The 16,684-nt window shown below is 42.9% G+C and overlaps 2 protein-coding genes across 4 annotated transcripts in view; both read left to right on the forward strand.

The window, feature by feature from the left end:
• The first annotated feature begins 622 nt into the window (after positions 1 to 622).
• LOC111666513 (uncharacterized) lies at positions 623 to 9,944 on the forward strand. Of its 3 annotated transcripts, XM_087178120.1 has the most exons (8): positions 2,407 to 2,536; positions 2,648 to 2,780; positions 6,056 to 6,258; positions 6,391 to 6,483; positions 6,723 to 6,818; positions 7,015 to 7,125; positions 7,224 to 7,353; positions 7,462 to 9,944. In XM_087178120.1, the coding sequence occupies exons 2-8, from the start codon at positions 2,693 to 2,695 to the stop codon at positions 9,336 to 9,338; spliced, it is 2,598 nt and encodes an 865-aa protein (XP_087034246.1). In that variant the 5' UTR covers positions 2,407 to 2,536; positions 2,648 to 2,692; the 3' UTR covers positions 9,339 to 9,944. The 3 variants fall into 3 exon arrangements, with proteins under 3 accessions (XP_087034245.1, XP_087034246.1, XP_087034244.1); XM_087178119.1 differs by lacking the exons at positions 6,056 to 6,258; positions 6,391 to 6,483; positions 6,723 to 6,818; ... (1 more) ...; positions 7,224 to 7,353; positions 7,462 to 9,944 and adding exons at positions 623 to 785; positions 1,604 to 1,806; positions 2,026 to 2,118; positions 2,209 to 2,301; positions 2,928 to 4,558 and having other exon boundaries at positions 2,426 to 2,536; XM_087178118.1 differs by lacking the exons at positions 2,407 to 2,536; positions 2,648 to 2,780 and adding an exon at positions 5,107 to 5,264.
• Positions 9,945 to 12,412: 2,468 nt separating this feature from the next.
• Positions 12,413 to 16,684, forward strand: part of col6a1 (collagen, type VI, alpha 1) — a 25,754-nt gene continuing 21,482 nt past the window's right edge. Inside the window, exons 1-5 of the mRNA XM_023421789.2 lie at positions 12,413 to 12,686; positions 13,434 to 13,563; positions 14,085 to 14,285; positions 14,384 to 14,543; positions 16,435 to 16,548. Of these exons, the coding sequence (XP_023277557.1) occupies positions 12,602 to 12,686; positions 13,434 to 13,563; positions 14,085 to 14,285; positions 14,384 to 14,543; positions 16,435 to 16,548 (690 nt within the window). The 5' untranslated portion in view covers positions 12,413 to 12,601. The remainder of the gene's footprint in view (positions 12,687 to 13,433; positions 13,564 to 14,084; positions 14,286 to 14,383; positions 14,544 to 16,434; positions 16,549 to 16,684) is intronic.

A 16,684-nucleotide genomic window follows, 5' to 3' on the forward strand; every position in this document is an offset into this window, starting at 1 on the left:
CCAGGAGATTTTGTGCTGCTTGTTTATAATCCAGAATATGGACTAATGTAGGCTTTTTTATGTGGGAATCTCTGTTAAGGGAAACTGCTGATCCGAAGGTTCTGCATGAATGCTTTAGCATTTACATGGAAGAACTGAGCTTCAGTGGCACATAGAGTGGAAGGAATCGTGGAGGGGTAGGTATGATTTCTCTCTGGAGTCATCTGTTCCAAGAACGAGGCAGATGATAGACTCTGGAGAAGGGATGATGTTGTTCTAACTAGGCTGAGGCTGGGGCATTGTGGTCCAGCAAGCAATTTGAAAATCATGGGCAAACATCCAGATGGTCTCTGTCAGTGTGGGAATTTGGAAACAGCCCAATATGTTGTATTCTCATGTAACGAAGTCGGAAGTGAAAGCCAACAGTCATTAATGCAGCTGTCAAACTTTCTCTTTCAAGTCTGTGTTTTTCCATCTGAAATTAATTTCCTACTTATTTATAGATCGATCTCAATTGATCTGCATTACAAAAAAAACAAACAAGCATGATAATCAACAAACCCCTCTCCTATGGAGGGCGGCATCACGCGTAACAGTGTACAGCCTGCCGGAAATTCATTCGAAGAAGAAGAAGAGTCCGGAAGTGGCGTTCAGCTGCAATTGACAACAAGAAGAAAGTGGCGAGGAGTGGGATAAAAGCTTCTTTTTTTAAATACTGCCATTCACTGCAGGAGGAAGATATTTTAACTAAGAATCACTTATCTGTTCCCATTCCTCTATCACAGCTCTTCAGGGGAATAAAATGGGTAACGTTTAGTATTTTGCTGCTATAATCATCGGTTTGTTTTGATGTTAGCATGCTAACGCTAACTTCATAGCATCGATTTATGAAAAAGTTATAATAGTTCCTGGGGTTTTTAATCTAGATATAACGCAAAGAGGCTGTTTATTTTATATTCATTTCATTTGGAGCAAATATTGAACAGAAGAATGAAGTTTTCCACTTTGTATTTGTTGTGTATTTCTAGCCCCAGTCCAGCCCAGTCTGTTATAACTTAACTAATGTTAATACACAAGTTGGATACCGATGAAACGAACTGTGGCTTCTGCCTCTCAAAATATCAACAGGAGACAAACCCAGTTAAAAAGAAAATTAATCAACCTAAACAAAACTCTTATACACATCTAAAGAGTTTTATTCATCCAGCTTCTTTTCCTATTTTTTCAATTAAGTTAAAGTCACACTGAAATTAAAATCTTTTTCAAGAGATGTCATCTGTATTGAACACTAAACAGTTACACCAATACATCAAGAACAACCCCCCAACACAATAAAAGATAACGAATACATGCAGTCTTTGATATTTAACGTTTTCCTTGGCATCTGACACCATATCTCTTGCAATAACAAGCCACAGAAACTTGAGTCTTTGCAGATTGCAGTGTTATCCATGTCCACTGAAGGGAGTTCATGTTTTCTTAACTTGTTGTTTCAGCACAACTTTCTCTCTCTCATGTGGAGACTGTAGATTTTAATCTAGATGCCTAATATTTCTTGTGTGACAGAAAGATTTCTGTGACTGGATCCATTTAATGATCTAATGATGCCTCTCTCCCCATGTAGAGGGCTCCCTCCCCATGTCCTCGCTGCAGCTCCTGGCTCCACCTCTGCGAGTGATGTTGGCTGTGATGTGGAAGGTGGTTCATCAGAGGAACATAAAGCATTATGGGAAAGTGGAGGAGTTTGTGTCCTTGGTAACTGAAGCCATCCCTGACATCTTGACAAACAGGCAGATGAGGCTGCTCACTCTGGCCTTAAGAGCAAAGGTAAGAAACACTGATGCCCCATACTGTACATCAATATATAGTTGGCAGTGGCAGATATTGAGTTTAAAAGGTATTCAATCTCAATGAGACAACCTGTTTAAATAAAGTGTTTAATAATAATAATAATAACAATAATAATAAAGATCACTGGGGTGTTTGCAGCTGCAAGGACGGATTCTACTGTTTTCTTATTTGTGAATGTCTCCATGTCTTTTCCAGATGATGTTACAGATGTTATGCTCTGAGCAGTCAGAGGATCTCAGACGTGTGAGAACACACTTAGACAGCCTCCTGCCATCCAGCTCAAAACAGGTGTGTGACTTTGTTAATCATGGACATTGACTGTGGTGTGTTTTAAGAATTGTTATGCTTATTTTAAATGTGCACATTTTTACTTGACAGCTTCAGCCAGAAAATGAAGCTCTTGAAGCGAACTTTGTCGGGCTTGTTCAGAGACTTCTAGAGGACCCAGAGGGGAGAGAACACTTCCTCGAGGTGTGACTCTGTTTTTGCCTCGTTGTTAGTTTTAACATGAAAACGGGCAGTTAGTTTTTTTCAAATGATGCGGTATCATGAGACTTCATATCCAGACATTTGGTTGAAATTTTCTACCTGACAGAATGTGTTTCCTTTGGAGTATGGCCCCAGCTTCGATACAGCACTGGAGACTCTGGTTTGTGAGTTCTTCACCCGACTGGAAGAGCTGGTGCTTATACCAAATTTTAAACAGGTACACACACCATGATTTCTGCTACAATAAAATTGCATTTGTATTTGAATTGCATTTCCAGATTTCCTGGTTCCAGTCCATCAAAATAATAGTTATGTGTGTTTGATAAAGACTGCAGTGTGGATCAGTGATACATCCTCTGTGCTAGAAGAGTACATGCAGTGCGTAACCAAAGCAGATGACCTCAAAGTACTGCTCAGAAGCAAGGTGCATCATGGGAAAATGGCAAAAATGGATTCCAGTGGTAAGTGTGTCTGCCCGGACTACCAGCCAGGTTTTCATGTGTATATCAGTGCTGAAATAATCATGAATCAATTCATTATTTTAATTAAACACCATTAAATAGACAACATATGATTGTTTTCTCTCTTTAATGTCTTTTTTCAAAAAGATCCGTCACCTTCAGAGCAGCAGCTCTTCTCATCACTATCTCTCCCCCCTTCACTGAGAGCAACCAACACCAAATACAAGGAATCCATCACAGAAACATCTGAAAACCAAAGAGAGTCTGCGGCAGTTTCTCCTCAGGAAGAGGGGGAGATGGGGGTAGAGGATACGAGATGGCCGGATGAGAACGAGACACACTGTCAGAGCAGCAGCGATGCTGAACAAACAACAGGGGGGAAATGCAGCGACAGTGTTCCTGATGTTCACATTGTGGAGGAGTGCGATGACAGAACTCCCTCTACATCTACTGAGAGTCCTGTGTTGTCCAGCTCTATGATCGGCCCCCCTCGGCAGAGAGTTGCACACAAGTGCAGTCAGTGTGGGAAGTGCTTTATTTATCGCTATGAGCTCCTGGAGCATCAAAGACTGCACACAGGAGAAAACCCTTACAAGTGCTCTCAGTGCGGAAAGGCCTTCAGGAGGACGTCTGACCTGTCCACACACAGACGAACACAGTGCACAAAAGCAGCTTATATTTGCATCAAATGTGGAAATAGCTTTCAATCTATACAGGAGAAATTTAGACACCAGTGTGTTCATAGTGTCCAAAAGTTTGATTGTTCTCAGTGCGGAAAAAGCTTTAAGAAATTGTATTTGCTGGGTAAGCATGAGCTGACTCACACCCAGAACCGTATTTTCACATGCAGACAGTGCAAGGAAGTGTACCCCACTATGAGTGAGCTGAGATCCCATCAGAAGGTCCATCCTCCCGAGCTGTCCAATCAGTGCATGCAGTGTGGGAAATTCTTCAGCTCTGCTGCATGTTTGACGGCCCACGAGCTGCGCCACAGACAGAAGAGGACACAGATTTGTGTGCGTTGTGGCAAAGCTTTTAAGAACAAACATGACTTGAATCTTCACATGCGCAGCCACACGGGTGAGAGGCCTTTTCAGTGCACGTACTGTGGGAAACGTTTCTCTGTGTCAGGAAATCTGAACATACATATTAGAACTCACACTGGGGAGAAACCATATCTGTGCTCAGACTGCGGCAAGGCTTTTGTTTCAGCTGGCGAGCTGCAGATACACAGACGCACCCACACGGGGGAGAAGCCATACAAATGCACTGTATGTGGGAGAGGATTCACCATGGCGAGTAAAGTGACACTGCATATGCGCGTTCACACCGGGGAACGTCCTTATGTCTGCTCTGAATGTGGGAAAGGTTTTTCACGGGGTAGCGAACTGAAAAAACATACCATGAACCATTCAGGGGTTCGGCCCTACGCTTGTCAGATGTGTGCAAAGACTTACACATGCCTCAATCACCTGAAGAGACACTTAAAAACTCACAGTGAAGTCCATAGCCAGTCTGTCTGATCCCTTTTAATTACCACAAAGCTTCAAATGATTGTCTTCATACAGCTTGTCTGTACTGACTGTGGTACTGACTTGTTGCACAGTGTTATAGGTTTCACACTCACCTTCTGTTGTAAGGACTATTTTACAGAAATGCAACTTTATACTGGCTGATTTTGTTTCCTGCTTTGTCAGATCTGTTGTGATTGTAAACTATATAAGTGTGCTACTTTCGCTGACCTTCTGAAACATATGTTAAAAGGATCTCTAAGAAAACATTCTCCCTCTGTATTCCTTAGTGCATATTTCTACTGTCAGTTAACTGTCATTTCTTTACTGGAGTTAACGTTATTTGCCACTATCAGTGTTTAGTGTTTGTCTAAAGTAGCCTATTTGTTCCTGATCATCCTGCAGTGGCCTTTTACAATACCAATATTTTAATTTGGTGCCCTCAAAAACAAACAGACAAATAATAAATTATCTGAAATAAATAAACTTCAAATAAACCTAGAATATTGTAGAATAAAAGAAGAAAGTATAATAATTTCAGTGATTTTTAAAGGTAGCTCCTACCTCCCTAAGTTATTCAAAACTTTTATCTTTCAGTTTTCTATTATATAACCTGGGACATAAAAAATCATGAGACATGACAAGTAAATACATAAATACAGTTTATCAAGTTTAAACGTTACTATTATGATTTATGTTTTTGATGGTCTGGAGAGGCGGTGCATCTCATTTTGACAGTAGATTATGGATCGCTTTTTCGGGCTGCCCCCTACACCAAAACAAACATCCCTCTTACAAACCGCCACTGACTGGGCCAATGCTCCCCATAATGAACAACGTGTTTCAGGAAGAAGTTGGCGCCTGAAGACCCGTATGCGGTTAGCTAGCACGCTAACCGAAACTATGAAAGATTTGATAGTTTAATGGTTTTTCAAACCATCGTCATTGAAGAATTCCAAAATGAACGACATGGGTAAGTATTGGCTCATGAAGCTTGTAAAACTGTGTTTTCTGCTTCTTATGCGGTTAGCCGAAAAGCTAAAGAGAAGGATTAGCCGAGGCTCACCAGGCCTCGACTAATCCCTGGAACAAGAATTGTTTTGCTCAATAATACACCGGTTTAACCAGGCAACACCAGTGGCCTTGTGGCTAGACTCGTTACGTGAACCAATAATTTGTACAAATGATGAACGATATCTTGTGCTTAAAATGTTTCTCTGCGGTGGAATAGGTTTTTAAAAAATTATCAAATGCAACACAGCAGGTTAAAATGAAGTAAAGTGACTAACGTAATGCTAACAGTTAGCTGTTTGGGAACGTCCACGACCTATCGGTAAACCGGCCATTTCGCACAGTGTGCGATGCAAAGTAAAACACTGAATGTGTTTGTTTTAGCATATGATGACTGGCCCAACGAGCACATGAAATAAAGGATTGGAGCTAGCTGTGTGCAATGTGGGAAGCCTGGTGCTCCAGATAACGGAATATATACTGCTGTGTTACACACTGTAGCTAGGCATCACAGGGATGGGTTGGATACCAGAATAAAGTGAGCAGACTTCCGTGGCTGAACTGCCTGTACAGAGAGATGCTGAATTGACAAGGAAAGGCATTTGTAGTCTGACATTAGCACTGATGTGTATTCCACTTCCTCCTGAAAATGCATTATAAGTAAACTCCGGGACTACACACCAGTGACACTATTCCTTTATTGCTATTACGTTTGTTTGGGTTGGGGTTAATCAATCTAATGTCTCTTTGAAGAATTCAGCGTCCCCCTGTCCTCACTGGCTCTCCTGGTCCCACCACTACGACTGATGTCAGCTGTGATGTGGGAAGTGGTACGCCAGCGGAACATAAAGCACTATGGGAAACTGGAGGAGTTTGTGTCCATGGTAACGGATGCAGTTCCTGAACTGATGAGTAAAAGAGAAGGGAGGCTGCTCTCACTGGGCCTGAGAGCAAGGGTAAGTGATTTGAAATATATTTTTGTGTTTAATAAGAGGTTTTCTTAATAAGACTTTAAACATCCAGTGATAATCCAGAAAAGATTGTCATGGAAACACTGATACTAAAAATACAAAATACATTTTCTATAGACAACTCTTGAACTGTTGCGTTCTGAACATCCTGAAGATCTCAAGGCTGTTGAGACCCATCTTAACAGAATCCGATCTTCTTGCATTGAGGAGGTGAGTAATAAATGTTTTAGAGTAATTGTTTGAATACATTTTAAGCAGAAATACCAATGATTTAACAGGTTCAAACTATTCAAAGTTCAGATTTTTTTTTCTGCTTTATTGTGACAGTAGTTTTGGTTTCAGTGAGATTTTGACAGTCAAAACAAACAATATGGAGACATCACCTTGGGCTCTGGGAAATTTTTAGGGGCATTTTTACCTGGTCATCTCACTGGTGTCTTGTTTTCCAGACAAATGATCCTGTAATTGAAGCACCAGAGGCAAACTTCATGAAGCTTGTACAAGGCCTCATTGAGGATACTGATGGCAGAGAACATTTCCTCAAGGTAAGATTAAACTATTATTTTATATGGCGTAGTAAAACATATGATTTGCTACATTTCTAATGTTAGAAGTCATTTTTTTTCATTACAATTTTACAATTCAAAAATGTGAAAAATGTAATGTAGATATTCCCTGTCTGAGCATAAGGAGAGCATCTAGTTCTGAAGGTGTTAAGCTGTCTTTTCTTTCATCTGACAGAATGTGTTTCCTGTGGAGTATGGCCCTGACTTCGACACAGCACTGGAGACTTTAGTTTGTGAATTCTTCACAAGGCTTGAGGAGCTGCTGCCAATACCAGATTTCAAACAGGTAGAGGAAGGACTGCTAAACAACGAGAATAACAAAACAGTTAAAATGCAAGAAACTTTGAACTTGAAATTCAAAATTGTTTGCATTTCTCTTCGTAGACTGCTTCTTGGATCAGTGCTGCCCCTTCTGTCCTAGAGGAGTACATGCAGTGCGTCTCAAACGGAGACGACCTTAAATTTCTTCTCCAAAGCAAACAGTGCCACGGGAAACTGGCAAAGAGTAGTGTTGGTATGTATACAGTTTACATTTACTATAAACTAGTCAACGAATAGTGTGTCAGCTGAAGAAGTGAGAGACTGTTACATGAATATTTTTTTCCTCATGTTTTCCTCACAGCTCCGTTTCAGTCAGACGATCTTCTCATTCCCTCTTTGTCTCTCCCTCCATCGCTGGAAGTGGCCATCGCTTCCCACCCGAGTGCTTGTGACGATGAAAATAATGACGTTCCTCAGATTGTTATGTTTGACGAAGAACTGTCTACAAACCCTTCCACCTCAACTGACTTTCCCGAATCACCCAAAAGGACTGACATCTCGTCGTCTCCGCGCAGGAGACAGCAGTCAGGGATGCATAAATGCCCCGAGTGTGACAAATGCTTCAAGCATCACTCTGTCCTCATCGAACACCAGAGAGTTCACACCGGGCTGCAGCCGTACAACTGCTCTGAGTGTGGGAGGGCTTTCAGAACAGCCACTCTGTTGGCCGGTCACAGGCTGCGGAAATGCAAAAATGCTGCATATCTGTGTATTAAATGTGGGAACAGTTTTCCAACCTCGCTGGACAAATTCAGACACCACTGCCCAAAACGTGGTCGTAATTACGACTGTGGGCACTGTGGAAAGAGTTTTCAGAAGTCTTGCAGCTTGAAGGAACACCTGCTAACTCATGTTCAAAGCCGCCTTTTCAAATGCAGCCATTGTGGCGTTGGTTTTTCAGGAATTGGTGACCTGAAGTATCATCAGCAAGTAGATCATGATAAGCCATACCACTGTAAGCAATGTGGAAAGAGCTTCATCTCCTCCAAGTGTCTGACCAAACATCAACAACGGCATCAAGAGGTTGGTGAGATGGAGACGGCCAAATTGATGAGCGGAGGTAAACACAGGAAAAGTGGCTCAGCTCATCGGACATCTTCATCGTCTCTGTCGTCCAGGAAGACCTCTGTGAAGGCTGTCTACCCTCGTGGACGAGTCACCCACAACTGTCCGCTGTGCGGAAGGAGCTTTAAATATCGCTTTGAATTTCTCGAACACCAGAGGTTCCACACTGCAGTGAAGCCTTACAAATGCTCTCAGTGTGGCAAAGCCTTCCGCACAGAGGCTCACCTGTCCGGCCACAGGAAGAGAAAGTGTAAAAACGCTGCCCACATTTGCACCAAGTGTGGGTGTCAGTTCAGGTCTTTACATGAACGTGTCAGACACCAGTGTGTGCAGCTGCTGACAAAATACGAGTGTTCTCATTGCGGAAAGACCTTCAAGATGGCCCACCTGCTCAGAAACCATCAGATGAGTGAACATCAGCTTCCCTACAGCCCCAACCATCGCTTCAGGTGCAGATACTGTGATGAGACTTTCCCTGGGATCAGTGAGCTCAAGTACCATCAGAGAGTTGACCATGAGAAACCCTATCAGTGTCAGGAATGTGGCAAGTGTTTCTTATCTGAAAAATGCCTAGCCAATCACGAGCTGCGCCACAACGACGACAGACCAGAGAGCTGTCTTGTCTGTGGCCGCGGCTTCAGGAACCGCTACGACTTGAAGCAGCACATGCGCACTCACACAGGAGAGCGACCGTACCAGTGCACTCACTGTTCACAGTGTTTCTCCACAGCAGGAGGACTGAGGAGTCACACCAGGGTCCACACGGGCGAGAAGCCACACGTCTGCCCAGATTGTGGGAAGGCTTTCTCCCAGATGGGCGCAATGCGCACCCACAGGCTCACCCACACAGGAGAGAGGCCATTCAAGTGCACGGTGTGTGGCAAAGGTTTCACTATGGCACACAAGGTAACAGTTCACATGCGTGTTCATACTGGAGAGCGGCCGTACGTGTGCTCTCAGTGTGGGAAAGCCTTCTCAGATGGAAGTGTGCTGAAGCAGCACATGTTGAACCACTCAGGAGTGAGACCATACCACTGCCAGATCTGTCCCAAGACCTACACCTGTCTGAACCACCTGAGGAGGCACCTGAAAAGCCACTCGAACTTGAACTGAGTCAGACAGACCTGAAGGCAGACCGGAGCAGAGCCTAACAACATTTTACAAATATACTGAAACACTGCCTTGGACAGAGTGGCTACTACTAAAAGTGCAACGTACTAACTAAACCAAGCAATACATGAAGGAATATAGAATGATGCTGTACGGTCACTGCTAAAAGTGGGGTGAAAAGTTTCATTTGCTCTTCATTGTAAATTAAATGTAATCATAACATCCATTTGTCAAGGACTTTGACATCCAGCACAAAGAAATGGCTCTTCTCCCTCATTCCTCACCAGGCTATTCCTTTTTTTTCTTACATCAGTTTCTTCTGCATGAATGCATTTGGATGTTAAATATTATTTGGTTGAGATGCTGTGTGTTCACAACAGAAGCTGTAATATTGGTGAAAATATATTTTTGGAAAGGCCTCAAAAGTAACAGAAGTGAACTTTTTTTTTTCTTTTTTTTTTTTTGGACTCTCTTTGAATAAGCTGAAAGACAAATACATTGAGTGCAAGGTTGAAATGACATAACTTTATTCCTCTCTAGGCCTTTTATATCCCCGCTATGATTTGCAAGGTTTGTGAATATCAGATTAAATTACCTTGTTACACCTTGTTCATGTTAATTGACTTTATTTAATTAGGAAAATCACTGCAATAGAGAATATGTCCTTGTGGGGGAAAAGTGTGGACAGAATCGGAAGTTGTACTTGTTGTCACAATAGAAGGTTTCACTAGATGGCAGTAGGGGACCATTAACCATTTTTCCTTTGATCCTCCTGCATTATCAGGCACAGTCTGGCCTTTTGTGACTTTGTAATAACAGGAACCCTTAACTCAGGCATCTTGCACTAAATGACAGTTGTTTTTTTGTTGTTCAGTTTTTTTAAGGAAGCAATCAGTTCTTCTTTGTTGCAGACTGGAGCAAAAATACAGAAAAAAGAAACTTGAGATCTTTTGAGGATAGTGGAGATTGATGAGGGAAGAGGAAGTTAAGCTGGTTCACTCCCTGTCATTAACTTTACTTGGTATGTCTTGGACTCTTGATTAGGCTGCAATTTGCTCATGTTTTGACTAGCGCCCTTCAGTATCTGAAGTAGTGTAAACCATGACAGAGCATTCCTCCCTTTTTATATCAGTTTGCATGGTGCCACTGTTGCCCAGTCGACAGTACAGTACAGTTTGATCTGGACCACCACTGTTCACAGGACCTTTTATGTTCACTAGGACCTCAGGCAAATGCAGTCTTGAGTCATATCGTAACAGAAACATTGGGATTAATCTCTTCCATCTGTGCTGACTTTAATGTTTTCCCTGGAAAAGAGAAGCTGTTTTTTTTTTTTGTTTTTTTTTTTTCAGCCTTCATTTTCCCCTTGTTTCATGCTTGTGTTTGATCTCATCCATGGTCGCTTGTGCAAAATAATGTGAATCACATTCTCTAGAACAAACCCACATCTTTGCCATTGAAAGTAGAACCTCAAAGATGGATGTGGTGGTGTGTTAAATGTTGCAAGATGCAAAAAAAAAAAATGAACCACAAGTTGTAATGATCTTCAGACTGGAGACTCTGGCTGCACTCGGCAGTATTCCTTCTTTCTGTCTGACTCAGAAATGCTGCTAATCTCTCTGCGGAAACTCGTGCTGTGTCCTGTCTGCCAGCAGGCTGTGCCCAGGACATTATGCAGAACCTCTCTGGTTTAGGAAGTATGTCTTGCTGCATTTATCTGCTTGTAATGGAGTTTTATCTCCGCTTGTTTAGGACATGCCCTGTCTTTGTTTCCTCAGGCTGAACGATAACGACCTCTCAGTGATCTAAATCCCACCCGGCAGTTTCAGAACTTAAAAAAAAAAGAAGAAGAAGATGCACAACGGGTTTTCTTTTGTGCTAAAATAGTTTTCACAGTAAAATTGTTACTGTGAAAATTGAAATCACTGCCAAATGCTTTGCTAATGAATTCCTCGTGAACTTATGGAGTAATGTATTTCTGATGAAGGCTGGTATTGAGACATCTACGAGCACATGCAGCGAAATTTTGCGCACTTGCACAGCTGCCAGTAATCCAACAGATTTACTATGAGAGCTTGCTAATAAACACAGATCATTACCAGATGTACCCCCTCTCCTCATCCCTCCCTCTCTCCCTTCTTTCCTTTCCTCCCCTTCTCCGCACAACTTTTTCTCCCTGCAACTGTGATCTCAGTGGAAAATCTGAGTCCAGGCCTTTCCCTTCAGTCCCACACACATATACAATGTCGGCAGCAACCTTGGAACATCCACCCCCATCAACACTTTGCCAAATGAGCACTTCTTGCCTACACCTCCCTGCCTCCAATGGAAGTGCTTCACTCAATCCCTCAGACCTCTGCCCCCTTCCATGGAAGTGCCTCACCGAACCCCCCAAAAACTCTTTCCAAAGTCCTCTCCAACAACTGCACACAAAGAGACAGTAGGGGGCGCTGTGTCTCTTCCTGCTCCCCAGGAGAAAGGAGAGAGGACCCCCCCTCTCCTCCTCCACCAGTCCCTCAACCACCTCTTGCTTTTATGTTCAGGTCAGGTCTGGACGCTGCAGTGAACCAAACAAAGGAGCGACTTTTACAGAAAGAGAATAACAAAATGCTTTCAATATGTGCCTCAGCTGCTTTTAATCAAGCTTGATGAAATTACTCCAGCGTGCATCTATTCAGGGTTTCATTTCTTGAGTGTCTGCACGGCCTGTGTGGGGAGGCGGGTGAATGAAAAGGAAACATGAGAAGCTTTTTTGCAGGTTTTTGATGATACGTGTTCTAAAAGCATTAAAACAGTCGAAATCAGTCTCTAATTGCACCTTATTTCGTGCAAAGTAAAAAATAAAAGAAGGATTGTGTGTGCATGTTGGAGCCTCCTGCACAGTCAGCAGGCTGCTTGGTTATTCCTTGGAACCCCTTTTAAGGAAGCAGACATATCTCGCATTTTGTGTAAACTTTAAGTCTGTGCGCGCTCCAGTGTATTCCCTACTCATCATCCCAGAGAAAGTCCCCCCCCCTCTCTCTCTCTTTCCTCCTCCTCCTCCTTCTCCTTCTCCTTTTCCTCCTCCCTCACCGTGCGCTCTGGTCCTCCTCTGCGCGCTTTGGGTTTCGCCTCGGACAAATTGCGGCGGAGCGCTGGATCACTAAAAGTTCGCCGAATCTATTTAGAGGTACCGGGCTTGGGGGGCCGGAGAGGTTTGGTGTTTTCTTGTCGAGGGACTGGGTTGTGGTACTATTTGAGTTTTTCAGTTTTTTCGCAGTTTAATCATGGAGACTCTCCGAGGTCTCCTTGCGCTGCTGTGCGTTTTCCTGACTGAAGTTAGTGCGCAGCCCCAAAGACGCAGATTTGAGGGTGAGTTTGCTGAAAATATGTCGCACATTCTTTAAAAAACGTTTCTAATATCTGGTGTTTATGGCATTATGTTGCATGTAAACATGTCTGTCTGTCCTTGAATGTACTGAAGTGATGTTTGCTGTAAGAGCTAGTCCAGATGTTCATTGTCTTTGGGTTGCATACCTCTGAAGTTTGACTCGCCTTACAAATCAGCAGCAGAGACGTAACAGCAGCTGAAAGCGAGACCAGAGGATGATGGTAGCCTAGCACATATCAAGTAGGCCCTTGTTTGGTCCCATGCTATAGTGGGCCTGAATAATAGGCTTTGGTTGTAATGCAAAGGAAGATCTACCAGTGCTGTGGATGCCGATAAATGGGCACAAGAACCAAAGCAGGTGATAATAATAAAAGCATGCTTCCTTGCCAAGGTGCTGTGCAAGAGTTAGTAAGTAAGTAAGTACAAGTACCCTATATGCAGACAGCTAGTACACAGGTACACACAGACAAAGTACTGCACCTGCATCATGAATATGCCTGTGTGAAGATGGTCCAGGAGCCATCCCATGTTACCCAGTGTGATGCAGGATGCTCCAAGCAGCATCATGTTGGCCTGAAGGCCTTCAGCGCTGCAGCAGTGTTACCCCCTGCTGAGGGCTCTTCACTTAATGATGGATGGATGTTAATGCGTTTTGGATTTACTGGATCTTGAAGATATGGATGATATATTTGCTGACAGCCATGTTTGTTTGTTTCCTTTGTGAGCAGAGTGTCCTGTTGACCTTTTCTTCGTGCTGGATACATCTGAGAGTGTCGCCCTCAGGCAGAAACCCCCCGAGTTTTATATTGACCAGATCAAAGATTTCACCAAGCGCTTCATAGATCAACTACATGACATGTAAGACACACGCACACACACGCGCACACACACACACACACACACGCGCACACACACACACAGAAGTATTAGAAAGTATTCAAATTCTCAACTTCTAAAAGGAGCACAGTGTAAAGATGCTCCTTTTCAAATAAAGGCCCTAAATTCAAAAATATTAAAGATGAACTTAACACCTCCGTCCTATAGCTTCTCACGTTTCTGCAGTGTCCAGGTGTACACTGGGACACTGTGACATCACTGCTGTGCGTGACCAAAGGTGCAGTACAGCACACACCTGGCCACACCCATTGATGCTGTATGTGGTCTGACATTTCAACCAGCACCTCAACAAAGTACCTCAAAACTGTACTTAAGTACAGTATTATAGTACAGTACTTAGTTACATTCCACTATTGCCTATCTGCACCATGTTGCATAGTGATTGATTGATTGATTGATTGATTGATTGATTGATTGATTCTTTATTTGATGTTGAGTTGATGAGATGACTGTTACTCTACTTAACACCTCTATGTATCCAGGAGGCACGAATGTGACCGCACCCTGACATGGAACTCAGGAGCGCTGCACTACAGTGACGAGGTCATCATTGTGCGCCCACTGAGCGCCTTGGGCACTGACCGCCAGGCCCTGAAGACCGATATCGATTCCATCAAATACATCGGCAAGGGCACACACACCGACTGCGCCATCAGGAGCGGCCTTGCTGAGCTGACCGTGGGGTAATAACAACACACACGCATGCAGTGTACACTTTAGCAGATTATGTAATCAGTGATCTCATTTCTAAGTGTGTGTTTGTGTGTCTGCCTGCGTGCAGGGGTTCCCACTACCATGAGAACAAGTACATCGTGGTTGTGACTGACGGCCATCCTATAACTGGTTACAAAGAGCCATGTGGAGGAGTGCAGGAGGCCGCCGCTGAAGCCAAGCAACATGGAGTCAAAGTGTTTGCTGTCGCCATCGTACCCGACCAGGAGGTACGTTAGTGTAATAAATACCCCAGCTCCTAATCTTACCTTCACCACTACAGCTAAATGCATAATTACCCCAAAAGATTCAATGTTAAAGGTCTGGGAAACTTATTTTCTCTATCAGTTTGTTAATATAAGTAATGGGGTCCTACATGAACACATAACTTTCAGCCAAGATTACAACAGTTTAGATTATTTTCCAGACAGATTTTCTGCATTTCTTCTTCTCTGTGTTCAGTTTGGAAATGGTGGCGTGGCAAACGTTTACATCCGGATTTAATGACAGTTAACGGGTTGTTTCTGCCACTGCTAATCACATCCAATCAAACCACACCTGCACAGTCCTGAAGAAAGTTGCTTGGTTGTGTTGGAATATAAAACTCTTCACAAATAATACTGACAGATGTTTTTTTTTTAACTTATCATTAGCTCATTTACCTTTTACCATTTATTGGTCTCTCAAGTGCAACTCAAATGAAGAAGATGGGGGGACACAATCCACAGTCTTAGGCGAAGCTTAAAGGATAAACAAATGTATTTCAAAGTTCAGAAAGACATTTCATACTGCTGCTGACACTGTTACCATGTTGCCATGGAAACATGTCCCACTGACTGTAGATGAAATGACATGACGTAAAGTGAAGCCGTTTAAAGTAAAGAAGTGCAGTGAAGTGATGAAGTGAGATGAGGTAAGGTGAAGTTCAGTGAAGTGAGATGAATTTCAGTGAAGTGAGGTGAAGTGCGATGAAGTACACTGAAGTGAGGTGAAGTGAGATGAAGTTCAGTGAAGTGAGATGAGGTACAGTGAAGTGAGGTGAATTTCAGTGAAGAGAGGTGAAGTGAGATTAAGTAAAGTGAAGTGAGCTGAAGTGAGATGAAGTACAGTGAAGTTAGATGAGGTACAGTGAAGTGAAGTGATGAAGTGAGATGAGGTAAGGTGAAGTTCAGTGAAGTGAGATGAATTTCAGTGAAGTGAGGTGAAGTGCGATGAAGTACACTGAAGTGAGGTGAAGTGAGATGAAGTTCAGTGAAGTGAGATGAGGTACAGTGAAGAGAGGTGAAGTGGGATTAAGTAAAGTGAAGTGAGCTGAAGTGAGATGAATACAGTGAAGTGAGATGAAGTGAAGTGAGTTGAAATTAAGTAAAGTAAAGCGAAGTTTAGTGAGGTGAAGTCAAGTACAGATAAGTGAAGTGAGTAGAAATTAAGAATAGCAAAGCAAAGTATAGTGAGATGAAGTACAGTGAAGTGAGATGAAGTACAGTGAAATGGGGTGAAATGAAGTGAGTTGAAATGAAGTAAAGTAAAGCGAAGTGAAGTATAGTGAGATGAAGTACAGTGAAGTGAGTTGAAGTGCAGTACAGTTAAGTGAAGTGACGTCAACTAAAGCAAAGTGAATATAGACAAGCCCACTAACTCTGCGTAATGTTCATTATTGATTTGAAAGGACAAAGTCGTGTTTTAAACATAGACTGTAAACTGTGAAACAGTTTGTACAGTATCTGGATTTCCAACCGTTATTCAGAGACAACAGTCTGCAGATCGTGCAGTATATTAAAACATTCATTGTCAGGTGTTTATGTGAATTGCTGCCAAGAGGCAAGATTCATTCTTCACACTGTGTAAACTCTGTGGCCTGATGCCTAGAGTCTGACAAAAAAAGACAGGTGACCTAAATTTCAGAGAGATGTGAACAAGACTAAAAAAATCCAATCACTGGATGATGGAGTAAATTCGGGCAACATTGGCTGAAGCTAGTTGGGGTCCTACAAACAGAACTGTCGCAGAATAAAGCTTTTAGAGATCCGTTTTACCAATCAGTAACATGCTGTCGTTTACCAGAGACTTTATATTGTAGGTGCCACTTTGTGAAGGTGCTTGTGTTTTGTGTCTCTGCAGGAGGCGAGGCTGGCGCTCATTGCCACGGACCATAACTACAGGCAGAACTTCACCGCTGCAGACAATCCCAGGTCCACCAAGATGGGAACCATTCGAACCATCATTAATATGATCGTATGTATCCTCTTCTTCTCTTCTTTTATCTCCTCTTTCTCTCTTCTCTTTCTCCTCTCCTCTCCTCTCCCCTCTCCTCTCCTCTCCTCTCCTCTCCTCCTCTCCTCTCCACTCCCCTTTTCTCCTCTCCTCTCCT

Source organism: Seriola lalandi, unplaced genomic scaffold (genome assembly GCF_002814215.2).
Source record: "Seriola lalandi dorsalis isolate HSWRI2012SDOR001 ecotype SW California unplaced genomic scaffold, Sedor1 jcf7180002054677, whole genome shotgun sequence".
Taxonomy (NCBI): domain Eukaryota; kingdom Metazoa; phylum Chordata; class Actinopteri; order Carangiformes; family Carangidae; genus Seriola; species Seriola lalandi.